This window comes from Callospermophilus lateralis, chromosome 4 (assembly GCF_048772815.1).
Source record: "Callospermophilus lateralis isolate mCalLat2 chromosome 4, mCalLat2.hap1, whole genome shotgun sequence".
Lineage (NCBI taxonomy): Eukaryota > Metazoa > Chordata > Mammalia > Rodentia > Sciuridae > Callospermophilus > Callospermophilus lateralis.
This window is the reverse complement of record NC_135308.1, coordinates 131,975,891-131,990,667: the sequence shown is the minus strand read 5'-3', so window position 1 is coordinate 131,990,667 and position 14,777 is coordinate 131,975,891. Positions and strand designations below refer to the sequence as shown.

Sequence of the window (14,777 nt, the reverse complement as noted above, 5' to 3'; positions counted from 1 at the left end):
ACTCTTAGTCAAAAAACTACTGTTACTATACTCTTTTGTAAAACACAAAGCAAAGTTGATTCCTATGTTTATTATTTTTAGAAGTGATATAATTACATATGTAGCTAATATTTTTAACCTTCAAACTTATGGGTAGTAAGACAGGATTGCCTTAAAAAAAAAAGAAAGAAAAATAGATTTCTTATCTTTTCCATTACATACCTGTTTAATTACTAGCTAATGAAAATAAAATTTAAAATTGTTCCTATTTGAATAGTAAAATTTACATATATTTTATTCAGCTCATATTCTAAAGATAAGTAGAGACATCATATAATTATTGTATCATTATTACATAATAATTATACATGTATATAATTATTATTACAATTATTTCATATGAGCTGTCATTTGCAGATTTGTATACTTCAATAATTCTAATAATCTAAACTAATATGGCATGTAACAATGATTTGTTCTATATTAACAGCAATATTAATAACATAATTAAGTCTCAGTCTAAAATGATGCAGATTTAACTGAGATAAAATTTGCAAGCATGAGAAATAATGCTTGGGGGTTTAATCATTAAGAACTTATATTCTGCAGTACTTCTGGGTAAACATCCAAAAGAAGTAAAAATCATTACTTTGTAACAATATCTGCACAGCTATGTTTACTGCAGCATTATTCACTATAGTAAGATATGGAAACAACCTAATGGTCTACTGATGAATGAATGAATAAAGAAGCTGTGGTATAAACACACACACACACACACAAATATTATTCAGTCTTCAAAAAGAAGTACTTTGCCATAAAGCAGTCAATGTTCTGACACAACTTATTGTTTTCAGTGGTGTAGTTAGGCTTAACTTTGTTATGGAATCTAAACATGCTTTAAAAATAGGATTCTTTTACAAAGGGTTGAAAGAATATCATTCTTAAGTGGTTGCAGCTATCCTAAATGAGAGGTTCAGGAAGGGATCATTTTGAATAGAAAGTTTAAAACCTCAATCACTGTTTAATCCCCTAAAAATGGGATTTATGATGAGAATGGTAGATGACTACAAATGAAATCATTAAGATGACAAATGTTGAAGATAGTGGTTCTCACATGGGGTCAATTTTGGCCATGTCTAGAGACTTCTTTTTTCTTTAAAATGTTTCATCATTATGCTACTGCTGACATCTAGTGGGTAGAGGCCAGAGATGCTGCTAAATGTCATAATGCACAGGTCAGTTCCTCACAACAAAGAATCCAAATGCAATGGTGCTGAGTTTGATGAAGTAAGCTCTATAATAAATGTCAATGCTGTCTTTCACAACTGACTTTTATGAGTTACAGATTAAACTTGTAAGCGGTTTGTAAGGCACTTTTTTATCCTGTACATGCAGTTTTGGTGTCCTTTGGAAAGATGATTTAATTGGGAATGTTTTGTGTGCTTTTATATTTAATTTGATTTCTTGTGGATAAGAACTTACCCAGAGTATTTTAGGAGATTTTCTAGATACTTAGCTTGTTTACATTGTTTTAAATGTGAAGAGATATATTTTAAAGATTATAAGACATCAGTGCATTCACTACACATCCAATTACATATAAATGCTTGTAAAAAAATGATTATGAGCAGGGTGTTGTGATGTACACTGTAATCTCAGCGGTTCAGGAGGCTGAGACAGGAGGATCTCCTTAAAGCTAGCCTCAGCACCTTACGGAGGCCCCAAGAAACTCAGTGAGACACTGTTTCTAAAATAAAATACAAAAAAGGGATAGATGTAGCTCAGTGGTTAAGCGCTTCTGGGTTCAATTCCCAGTACAAAAAAAAAAAAAAAGAAAGAAAGAAAAGAAATAATTATGAATTTAGCCAAAGGTATTTTTAGTATATTCAAAATTTCAAATTTAAATGGTCTAAACATTTTTCATTGTTTAAAACTTCAAGTGAAAATTAATTTATTTTTTAAGAAAAATTAAATGTCCATCTTTTTATCGTGTGTATTATCGAAGCTTTCATTTTAACATTGATAGTTTATGATTTGAGAATAAATATTTGTATTGTATTGGAAACACAACTTTGGTTTTGATAACTTCATATTGCTAATTGCTGTGGCCTGACAGACACTATTTTTTAAATATCTCTTGCTTAAAAGAAAAAAATTAAAAAAAAAAAGCTCTCCCCAACTATATATTTATTTATTTATTTGCTTCCTTTCACCAGTACAGCTTTTTCATGCCTTATCATGTAGTTTGGTACTTTCCTCTGTTGGAAGCTGTCCTGGATGAACACGCCTTTAAGTTCTGATGCACTGGGTTCTGAACAATTATTGCCTTCAATCTGCATGGTCATGCCAGGTGAAAGTAACTTGGGCATTGTCCCAGCTTGGATAACAAGGCGTGGCTCCAGGAATAGCAGTCACTCACTGGGGTTGAGTTACACTCACCTGTTCCTTTGTAATACTACCCCTTTGCCCTTTTGGAGATAGAATATTCCATGGAACAGTCTCCCCTAATAAAACCCAGGTTCGAGGTGTGCTCTCTCTCTTGTCCTTCTTGCCTCCTTTGTGGGAGCTGGGTCAGAGGAACTGTCACAGAACCCAAAGAAAAAAGTATTTCTCTGTCTCTGTGTGACTATTTTGTGCCAGCCCAGTTCACCTGGAGTGACCCTGACTGGTTCTGACCTTATATGGAGTCTTGATTCAAGTTCTAGCTCTCTGTAGCAAGAAATATGACTTGCCTTTTTCTGAGACTCTTTTTATATCATTTCATTGGGAATGATAATACCTATCATGAGTGTTTTCTTAAACAGACTTTATTTTTTAGAAGAGTTTTAGGTTTATGCAAAATTGAGCAAAAAAATATGGTGTGCCCATACAGACTCTGCTTGTACACATAAAGAATCTCCTCTATTCCCAGCATCACCCACTAGAGTGATGCATTTCTTATAGTTGATGGAACTACACTGACCCATCATTATCATCCAAAGACTATATTGCATATTAGGATTCACTCACGTTAGCATAAATTGTGTGGGATTGGATAAAAGTACAACAACATGTATCCACCATTATAACATAATGCAGAGTAATTCCAGTGCCCTAATGCCTGTCTCCGTCCCCCCATTCCTGAAACCACTTAACTTTTTACTGTCTTCATCATTTTGACATTTTCAGAATGTCACATAGCTGGAATCATATCATATTTGCCTCTTCATATTGGCTACTATCACTGAGTAATATACATTTCAGTTTCTTTCATTTTGTCTCAAAGTTTTATAGATAATTTCTTATTAGTGTTTAAAGATATTCATTGTATGGTTATAGAAGTTTACTTATCTATTCACCTACTGAATGACATCTTGGTTGCTTTTGGCTAATGTGTATAAACATTCAAATACAAGTAATAGTGTGGACCTAAATTTTCAACCTCTTTAGGTAAATACCAAAGGGAGGAATTGTTGGATTGTATAATAAGAACATATTTAGTGTTGTAAGAAACCATCACACTACCTTCTAGAATGGCTGTACCATTTTACATATCTATTGGCTTGAACAAAAGTTCATGCTAGTCCACATTTTTCGATGCATTAGTGTTGCTAGTGTAGTGGGTATTGGTTTTTATAGTTTGAACAAACAGCCCAAAGGCTAATGTTTTGAAGGGTTGGTCCCCAGCTGGTGGCTTACTGGTAGGTGGCGGAAACGTTAGGAGGCAGGGTCTGACTGGGGGAAGTAGATAACTGGGGGCTTATGTTAGAAAGTATATTTTGTGCCCTTGCCCTTCCTCTATCTTACTCCTGGCTGTCATGAGAAGAGCAGTTTTGTTCTGACTTGTGCTCCTCAATATGAAGTTCTGCGTCACCATATGCCCATAGCAATGGAGCCAAGCAAGTATGAACTGAAACCTCTGAAATCAAGAGCCAAAGTAAATCTTTCGTCCTTTGAGTTGATTTTCTCAGGTATTTTGTTACAACAATGGCAAACTGACACATTGGCCACTACAACAGGAGTGTAGTCATATCTCATTAATGTTTTCATCTGCATTTACAGAATGACATATGATGGGGAACATCTTTTAATATACTCATATCTTCTTTGGGGAGGTATCTATTAACATCTTTTGCCTAGATTGTTTGCTTTCTTTTTAATCAGATTGCTTTCTTATTGTTGGTTAAACAGTTTTTCTTGTATACTTTACAGTCACTTACCAGGTGTGTCTTCTAAAAGTATTTTTATTTTTCTGTAGCTTGTCTTCTTATTCCCTTGACACTGTTTGTCAGTGAGCATAAAATTACTTTTAATGAAGTGCAGCTTATCACTTATTTCTTTGATGGATTGTACGTTTGATTTTATATCTGGTAACTCATTACTATACCCAAAGTTATATGGATTTCAATTCCTGCTTTTAGAAATTTTATAGTGTTGTGCTCTTTATTTAGGACTATTATGGGTTTTAAATTTTGTTAAAATGTAAGGTTTGTGCCTACATTCATCTTTTACATGTGTATGTTCCGTTGTTCAAGCACAATTGTTGAAAAGACAATTTTGTTCCATTATATTATTGTCTTTGCTTGCTAAAGTTTTCAATTCTGTCGATCTTCATCTATTTAGCTATTATTTCACCAATATTGAACTGTCTTGGTTACTGTAGCTTTACATCAAAATCTGAAGCCAAAATCGAATCTTCCTATCCATGAACATGGAATATCTTTCCATTTATTTCTTGATTTCATTTATCAGAGTTTTTAGCTTGCCTCATATAGATTTTTGTACATAATGTGTTAGCTTTGTACCTAATTAGTTCATTTTTGGGGAGGGTGCTAATGTAAATGCTTCTGTCTTTTTAAGTTGAAATTCCACTTGTTCTTATATGGTACATAGGAAAATGACTGATGTTATACATTTTATCTTTGCATCCTACAAACATCTTTTAATTAATTATTAGTTCTAAGAATGGTTTTTGTCAATTCTTTTCAACATTTACTATACAGATGATCAGGCAATAGTGTTTTCCTTCTCAATTTATACACCTTCATTTCCTTGTCTCACTACATTAGTTAGTAATTACAGTATACTGTTGAAAAGCGGGGTCCAAGAGAACATCCTTCCTTTGTTTCTTTCTTTGTGTGTGTATATGTGTGTGTGTGTGTTTCTTTCTTTCTTTTTTAAATTTGTTCTAATTAGTTATACATGATAATAGAATGCATTTTGACACAATATCCATAAATGGAATATAACTTCTCATTCTTCTGGTTGTACATGATGTAGAGTTACACTGGTCATGTAATCATATGTACACATAGGGTTATAATGTCTAATTCATTCTATTATCTTTCCTACCCCCACCGTCCTCCCCTCTTTATTCTCCTCTGTCTCATCCAAAGTACCTCTATTCTTCCCAAACTTGCTGCCCTTATTGTGAATTAGCATCCACATATCAGAGAAAATATTTGGGCTTTGTTTCTCTGGGATTGGCTTATTTGTTTAGCATGATCTTCTCCAATTCCATCTATTACTGGTAAATGCCATAATTTCATTTTTCTTTAAGGCTGAGTAACATTAAATCATGCATATATACCACATTTTCTTGATCCATTCATCTATTGTAGGGCACCTAGGTTAGTTCCACAGTTTAGCTATTGTGCATTGAGCTGCTATAAATATTGATGTGGCCTCATCAGTATAGTATTCTGATTGTTAAGTCCTTTGGGTATAAACCGAGAAGCAGGACAGCTGGGTCAAATGGTGGTTCCATTCAAAGTTTTTAAAGGAATCTCCATACTGCTTTCCAGAGTGGATAAACTGATTTGTAGTCCCACCAGCAATGAATGAGTATACCTTCTTCCTCACCAACATTTATAGTTGCTTGTTATCATGAGGCTGCCAGCACCTTTCTGGGGTCCTTTCTCCTGCCCAGAAGGGTATATGCCACTAGAGAAGATAAGTCTGAAATAATTAGTGAAGAAATAAGATGAAGTCAGAATTATAATTTAAAGGGAGCTTGGATTGCCTAATAGATCCAGCCCACACAGGAGCTGAACAATTTAAAAATGGCTCCAGTGGTTTATTTAAATGCATACATCAAAGGCAGGGATAAGGTTTCAGAAGTAGAGTGTTGCTTCGTGATGTCTTGCAGTCAATAGGTTGATTGGCATCTTGGCGAGTTACATGCATCTCTGACAGGGTGTGTGGCTGCAGCAAGTTACCCCATTTCCAGTGCTGAGTGGGACTTTTCTGGCAGAGGTGAATATTTTTCACATGAGTCTGGGTGATCTTACCCAGTGGGACTGCCATTGTAAGTCCCCAAATACCTGAACAGTACTTGGTGGTATGGCCATTTTGACAATGTTAGTTATGACTAACCCAGAGCATGGAAGATATTTCCATCTTCTAAGGTCTTCCATTTTCCTTAGTTTTCATTGTAGAGGTCTTTCACCTCTTTTGTTAGATTGATTCCCAAATATTTTATTTTATTTTTTGAGATGATTGTGAATGGGACAGTTTTCCTAACTTCTCTTTCAGTGGATTCATCACTGATGTATAGGGAATGAATGGGTGTTAATTTTATATCCTCCTATTTGTTGAATTCATTTATGAGTTCTAGAAGTTTTTTGGTGGATTTTTTTTTAATCTTCTAAATATATAATATAAATATATATAATCATGTTATCAGCAAATAGTGATAGTTTGAGCTCTTCTTTACCTATTTGTATCGCTTTAATTTCTTTCATCTAATTGCTCTGGTTAGAGTTTCAAGGACAATGTTGAATAAAAGTGGTGAAAGAGGGCATCCTTGTCTTGTTCCAGTTTTTACAGGGAATGCTTTCAATATTTCTCCATTTAGGATGATGTTGGCTTTGGGTTTAGCATATATAGCTTTTATAATGTTGAGGTACATTCCTACTATTTCTAGTTTCTCTAGTGTTTTGAACATGAGGAATGCTGTATGTTGTGAAATGATTTTTTTAAAGATGATCTATTAAGATGATCATATGATTACTGTATTTAAGTCTATTGATATGATAAATTACTTTTATTGATTTCTGTATAGTTGAACCAACTTTGCATCCTGGAATGAACCCCATTTGATTGTGGTGCACTACATTTTAAATATGTTTTTGTATGAAATTTTCCACAATTTTATTGAGAATTTTTGCATATATGTTCAACAGGGATATTGGTCTTAAGTTTTCTTTCCTTGATGTGCCTTTGGTTTTGGTATCAGGGTGATACTAGCTTCATGGAATGAGTTTAGAAGGGTTCCCTCCTTTACTAAATTGAGGAATATTGGTGTTAGTTCATCTTTTAAAGTTCTGGTAGACCTTGGCTGAGAATCCATCCAGTCCTGGGCTTTTCTTTGTTAGTAGGCTTTTGATAACATCTTTAATTTCATTGCTTGAAACTGATCTTTTTAAAATTTCCATGTCCTCCTGATTCTATTTGGGTAGGTCATATGCCTTTAGAAATGTGGTGATGTCTTCAAGATTTCCTATTTTATTGAAGTATAAATTTTCAAAATAGTTTCTGATTATCTTCTGTATTTCAGTAGTGTCTGTCATGGTATTTCCTTTTTCATCATGAATTTTAGTAATTTGAGTTTTTTCTTTTTCTTTGTTAGCCTGGCTAAGGATTTATCAACCGTATTTTTTTTTTTCCAAAGAACCAACTTTTTGTCTTGTCAATTTTTTAATGATTTCTTTTATTTCAATTTCATCTGATTTTAATTATGTCCTGTCTTCTGCTTTCAGGGTTAATTTGTTCTTTTTCTAGGGCTTTGTGATGTAATATTAGGTCATTTATTCACTGACTATTTTTTTTAATAAATGAGCTCAATACAATTAAATTTCTTTTTAGCACTGTCTTCAGTATCCAGAGATTTTGATATGTTGTACCTCTATTCTCATTTACCTCTAAGTATTTTTTAAAATTTCATCCTTGCTTTCTTCTGCTCTCTATTCGTCATTGAATAGAATATTATTTAGTCTCCAGGTATTTGAGTAGCTTCTATTTTTTTATTTATCATTGATTTCTAATTTTATTCTACTTTGATCTGATAGAACACAAGGTATTATCTCTATTTTTTTTTTTATATTTGCTAGGAGCTGCTTTGTGACATAGATATGGTCTATTTTAGAGAAGGATGCATGTGCTGCTAAGAAGAAAGTTTATTCACTCATTGATGGACAAAATATTGTATATATGTATATTAAGTCTAAATTATTGATTGTATTATTTAGTTCTATAGTTTTTTTGTTTAGTTTTGTTTGGAGGAACAAGGAATGTTAAAATCATCCAATATTATTGTGTTGTGGGTTCTTTGATTCTTGAAATTGAGAAGGGTTCCTTTGATGTAACACAGATGTTCCATTGTTGGGGCATAAATATTTATGATTGTTATGTCTTGTTGATGTATACGTCCCTTAAGCAGTATGAAATTACCTTCTTTGTCTCTTCTGATTAACTTTGGCTTTAAGTCCACTTTATCTGCTTGTTTACACGGTCCATGTTAGTGATGTATTTCTTCTCATCCTTTCACCTTCAGTCTATGGATGTTTTTTGCCTATTAATGAATCTCTTGGAGATAGGATATTGTTGGATCATGTTTTTTAAATGCATTCTACCAGTTTATGTCTTTTGGTTGATGAGTTTAGATCATTACTGTTCAAGGTTATTGGGACAGGATTTGTATTCCTGGTCATTTTGGTTTATTTCTAGTTTTTAATTTGAATTAGTTTCTCCTCCGATTGACTATTCCTTTAGTGTAGTTCCTTCCTTTCCTAGCTTTTGCTTTTTTTTTTTTTTTCCTATTTCATCTTCATGGAATATTTTGTTGAGAATATTCTGTAGTGCAGGCTTTCTAGTTGCAAATTATTTTAACTTTTGTTTATAATGGAAGGTTTTTATTTCATCTTCAAATCTGAAGCTTAATTTTTCTGTGTATAGGATTCTTGGTTGGCATCCATTTTCTTTCAGAGCTTGGTGTAGGTTATTCCAGGACCTTGTTTCTGATCTTTTAGAAAAAGCTCTGAATTTCTCACATTAAGTATGATACTGTGTGTAGGAGTTTTGTAGATACTCTCTGTCAAGATGAGAAAGTTCCCAAGTATCCAGTTTACTGTGAGTTTTTATCACAAATAGTTGTTTGGTTTAGTCAAATTTTTCATGTCTATTGATATGATCATGTGTTTTTTCTTTTTTATTCTATTGATTACATGGATTACATTAATTGATTTTTCAGTGCTGAGATAGATTTCATTTGAAATCTATAGCTTATTTTAACATGTCTCTAGCATGTGGTTTGTTTTTAATTATTTCAGTACTGGCAATTAAACCCAGGAAGATTTTACCACTGAGCTACAACCCCAGAGCTTTTTTTTTTTTTTGAGACAGGTTGGCTGTAACTTGCAATCCTTTTGCCTCTGGCTCCTGATTCACTGGGATTATAAGAATATGCCACTGGGGCCACTGGGCTTTATTGTTGGCACATCTTTTGGTAATAAATTCCTTCCATTTTTGTCTAAGAAGGTATTTCTCCTTCACTTTTGAATAACTGTTGCACAGGCTAAAGAATTCTATGTTGCTGTGTTTTTTCTTTCAACATTTTAAACATTTCATTCTACATTCTTATTGCTTGCATGACTTCTGGGGAGAATTTGGAAGCAATTCTTATCTTTGTTCATATATAGGCTAGGTGTTTTTCTACTCTGGCTTCTTTAAATATTTTTTTTTCTTTAATTTTCTGTAGTTTGAAAATATCTGCCTAGATGTTGATGTTTTGATATTTTTCCGGCTTGACATTTCCAAATTTTACAAGAGAGGAAACTGACTAGTACTACTCCAACTACTTTAATTACAAAGCAACTGAGTACTACATGGATAATTGGTACAATAAATAATAATATACTTAAACTTTGATATAACTTAATCTTATTTTTTCTGTAACTTTTCTCTTGCAAAAGAACAATATCATTCCTTTAACCACCTATATTATTCTTTGCTTCAATTTGTAATTAATTCAAAATATAGTGATCCAAGTTCTATTGAATATTCTGGTCATTGATTCATTTGAATTACATTGAGTTTACTTTATTCTCAGAATATTTATTAGTACCAGGCAATGAGCTTACCTTTTGCCTTTAACAGTGTTATCAATTATTAGCTTGGAACTGCAGTGATGTTACAACTTTCCAAAATTGTTCCACTTAACTTTTTAAATTTAAGATTTTAAATTTAAATTAGTTATGCTGGGTATGGGTATAGCAGTACATACCTATAATACCAGCGACTTGTGAGGGTAAGACAGGAGGATTCCAAGTTTGAAGCTAGCTTCATGAACTCAGTGAAGCCCTAAGCAACTTAGTGAGACCCCATCTCAAAATAAAGAATAAAGAGGGCTGGAGATATAGTTTACTACAGTACTCAAGGATTGAATTCTCAGTACCAAAGAACAAAACAAAACTTAGTTATAAAATTTCTCATTAAGTGCATTAAAATTAACACTATTCTCTCTTTCGTACTTATAATTCTCATTTATACTGTTGTCTTATTTTTCAATTCTATTTTGATTTGTTAACAGGCACATGTTTTACTCAATAATCCTAAAGAGCAAAACTTTCTGGAGGTATATAATCATTAACTAGTGACAGGAATATGAACTGTAATCAAGATAACAGAGATTTAATTTCATTATAATTTAGTCTTTCTTTTATAAATTGGAGAAAAATAGAAGGCAAATTATTTTGTATTATTTCTATTCATTACCCCATAGAAGATTTTTCTCTTGTTAAATTAATAGGTAATCATATACTGACCTTGGACTCATCTAATCCAAGCTTCTTTAGAGACTTTCTGACATAATCCAGAAAAGAAGAACATTTGGAATAGATTTTACCAATATGCTGCTCACTGCAAAACAAAATTGAATACTTTTTTAGTTTTTCCAATTTAAATTATAAATGGTTTTAAATTCAGACATGACATGTTTAAAAATATTTTCTGTGTATACAGCACAAGATCCAGATGTGACCAAAATATATTAATACTTTGGTGAACCTTTTATGATCTGCTTCAGAATTCTTACAACATATAGCAGTGGAAGATAATATTAGGAAGATAATGCTATGAGAAAGAAGTTTCAAACTTACAATATTAAAATTTTAGCCTCATTTATATATATTAATATATATAACTATATATATATAGTTATATATAGTTGTAGATAGACACAGCACCTTTATATTATGTATGTATGTATGTGGTGCTGGAGATGAAAACCAGTGCGTCATGCATGCTAGGCAAGTGCTCTACCACTGAGTCACAACCCCTGCTCCTTAGCCTCATTTTTAAAGGGAACTAACAGGCCTTTCAAAAGTTTCCATTGTGCTACAAAATACATTTCGGTTTTACTGGCTTAATATTATTGTGCACATTCACTGCAACACCTGCTAATAGTGGCAATAATTCAACAGTTCCATGAAGAGAACTTCTTCAATGCCAGTCAGCGATCAAGCACCATATGCTGATTTGGGTCTGACTGGATGTAATTTTTACTTTGCAGATTTTATAGTTATAGTTTTAACAAAGTATCATGAAATGGTTTTCAATTTAAATAATATAATGTTACACTACTGCATCTTACAATTTTTTTTTGTAATTCTGGCATAATGTAAAAAATCAGGGAGATAAAAATCCACCACCTAGCCGATATCAAAATGAATAAAGCTTCATTTACTCTTGGCAGGATAAATATAAACCCTATGATTAATGAGAAAATACATTCTACAATTCTTCCCTTAAAATATATCTTAAGCAGGACACAATGGTGCATGCCTCTAATCCCAGGACTTGGGAGGCAGAGGCAGGAGGATGCTAAGTTTGAGACCAGCCTCAGCAACTTAGTGAGGCCAAAAGATGTGGCTCAGTGGTTAAGCTCCCTGGAGGTTCAATTTCCAATAGCCTCCCCCCACCCCCAGCCAAAAAAAGATAGGTATCTCAAATATATTCCTTCAGTTCCATTTCAAGATGACTGCCTCAATTTGAATCACTTATGTCTTGATTATTACAATTAATTCTAGTTAGGACCTCTGACTGAAGTCTTCCTCCTTCATTTCTGCCTATAATATTATTTTCTCAGAAGAAAACATTTTTAGAAGAACATTTTTATTTTGCCACTTCTCTGCTCCAAAAGCTCTCAATAATTGTTTCTTGTTACAAATTTGAAAATCCTTAATTAAGCCATCTTGGCCCAATATATGACCACATTTTCCCATTCTCTCATATCCCATTACATTTGAAAATTTAGTTTTATCTCCTTAGATGAGTCTACTCATTGATTCCAAATGCCTTCCACATTTCTGTCTTAATGTGTTTCATGATGCAGTCACCTCTTAATGGATTATGAGGTTCCTTACTCTTCAGCTTAGTTGTACTATAGTCATTACTTAATGACAAAGGTCAAGTTTACATGTTTTTTTGGTAAAGTAACTAATAATCATCTTTTCTTGTTTTGAATTTCTATAACGCTTATTATTCTTCTGTTCATTTCTTATTTTATCATTGCCTTGAATAAAGTCATTTGAATAGGTTTGCGTTCCCAGAATGCAGAAACTGTATATTTGTGTCAATCTCAGATTCCACACATAACTATATATTTTATGTATAATACGTATCATATAAATAAATATGTACCTCTTATGTGTCACAGAATACTGAATTGATTATATAGCCAGAAAAAGATTTCATTTAATATTAACTTCTTTTTTTTTATATTTATCTTTTAGTTGTAGTTGGACACAATACCTTTATTCTATTTATTTATTTTTATGTAGTGCTGAGGATCGAATTCAGGGCCTGGCACACGCTAGGCGAGCACTCTACTGCTGAGCCACAACCCCAGGCCCCTAATATTAACTTCTTGCCAGCTGCAACACACGACTAAATCAGTCAGGGTCACTCCATGTGAATTGGGATGGCACTGAATAATCACACAGACACAGAAAGTACCTTTTTCTTGGGGTCCAGTGATGAGCTCTTTGGCCCCAGCTCCCACAAGGGAAGCAAGAGAGGCAGCTAATATTAGCAGCAGCTAATATTTAAGCCCTATTTATTGGGTGGAAGACACTAGAGAAAGTTCCACCTAAATTGGCAAGGGTTGGGTTTCAGGGTCTGTAGCCCAGTCCCATTGGGTGACGCCCACTTCCAGAGCTTTACTCCCTCCTGTTGGAGGTGAGGTCCATCTGCTTTTGTGAGCAGTGGAAGCCAGTTCCACACCTCCATGGCTCAAGGCTAAGGGTACGTGCTCCTCTCTTACGTGCAGTTCCTGACACTTGCTTTCATATTAATAAGGTCTTTATACTGTCATTTCTTTTTTAATCTAAAAGGACAACCAATTAAGTCATTCCCATGAGCCAGTGATTCCAGTTCTTATATTATTCACTGCTGCCTTATAGAGTACTTCAAGAAAGTGCAGCACAGTGGAGAATAATGTGGCTTGGTTTCAGTCACAGAAGTTTTATCATCTCTTAGTTCTCTCAGTATCAAAATGAGATATCAATAGTACTCATTTTGTAGAGTCACTGTAAACTAGATAACACATATAAGATGCTCAGTAAAGAGACATGATGTGAACTGTTACCATCCTATTTTTGTTTTTATCATTACCAAAATTAATAATCTGGATTTTTTATATTAACATAAGAAAACCCAAGCAAACAAACAAACAAACAAAATAAGATGTATATTATATGATGGTAGTGACCTATGCCTTGGGTTTTGTATTTCAGGGTAGTTGAAGATAAAAGCACTTTGTATTTTAGTTTGCCCTTCACTTACTTTTCCTTTCCAGAATATAATATCTTTTACGATTAAGAAAAAACTCACAGCATGACTATTCTAAGATTACTTTAATGCATTAAATAATTTTTTTGCATAAAATTGTTTCTTGAAATCCTTTATTCATCTACCTCTTTTTAGCAACAACAGGCAGAAAAAAATATCACCCACACAGAAATAGAAAGGTGATTATTTATTCACAACACTTTTCCTCTTGTAATTCTTCAAGAGCTGCCCATGAATCTTAGGGTATAAATTCTTAACAGAGTATATAAGCCTTATTATATATTTGGGTTTGACCCCTCCAACATGATTTTATGATACTACCTCCTCAGCAACACTAACATTCTGTCTGTTTCTTGAACACACCATGCTTTTAGCTATAAACACTATTCCTGGAACACTCCACTCTCAATACTTTTGCCTCTGGAACTCCACATTCCATTGAGATCCTATCTCAAATGTTGATTCCTTAGGGCAGCCTTCTCTGGCACTCCATATAAAGCCCCTGATATAGAACACATTTCCTTCATATCTTTCTTGTTTGTTTTTCTCATTATCTATCCCCTGACATTTTAAACCAGTGGACTTTCCAAATGGTGTGAATATTTTCCAATGGGAAAAAGAATATTACAGTTTTTATTTCTATTTTATCCATTTTTAATTTCCATTTTTGTGTTTATTGTAAAACCTATACTCTCGTGCAGAGAGACATAGCTGCACTGCATATATCACTTAAAAGTAATTAAATATTAATTTGTATGTGCATGATTAAAAAGGTTGACAAAGGTATAACATTCAAAAATATGTTTGGGATCACTACTTTAATCACTAGAGAGCAGAGTTTCTACCTGTTTTGCTCATGATTATATCCCCAGTGCCTAGCACAGTGCTGCATACATAGAAGGATCTCAATAAATGGAATAAAAAATTAAATAAATAGATCTTTCAGTTTATAGAGAGAAGCATATCTT

The 14,777-nt window shown here is 33.3% G+C and overlaps 1 protein-coding gene across 5 annotated transcripts in view; it reads right to left on the bottom strand.

The window, feature by feature from the left end:
- The window catches only part of Mettl25 (methyltransferase like 25), a 108,864-nt gene that overhangs the window by 7,590 nt on the left and 86,497 nt on the right, over positions 1 to 14,777 (bottom strand). For all 5 annotated transcript variants that reach the window (XM_076853186.1, XM_076853187.1, XM_076853188.1 and 2 more), the window contains one exon: positions 10,785 to 10,878. In XM_076853186.1, coding sequence (XP_076709301.1) covers positions 10,785 to 10,878 — 94 coding nt within the window. The remainder of the gene's footprint in view (positions 1 to 10,784; positions 10,879 to 14,777) is intronic.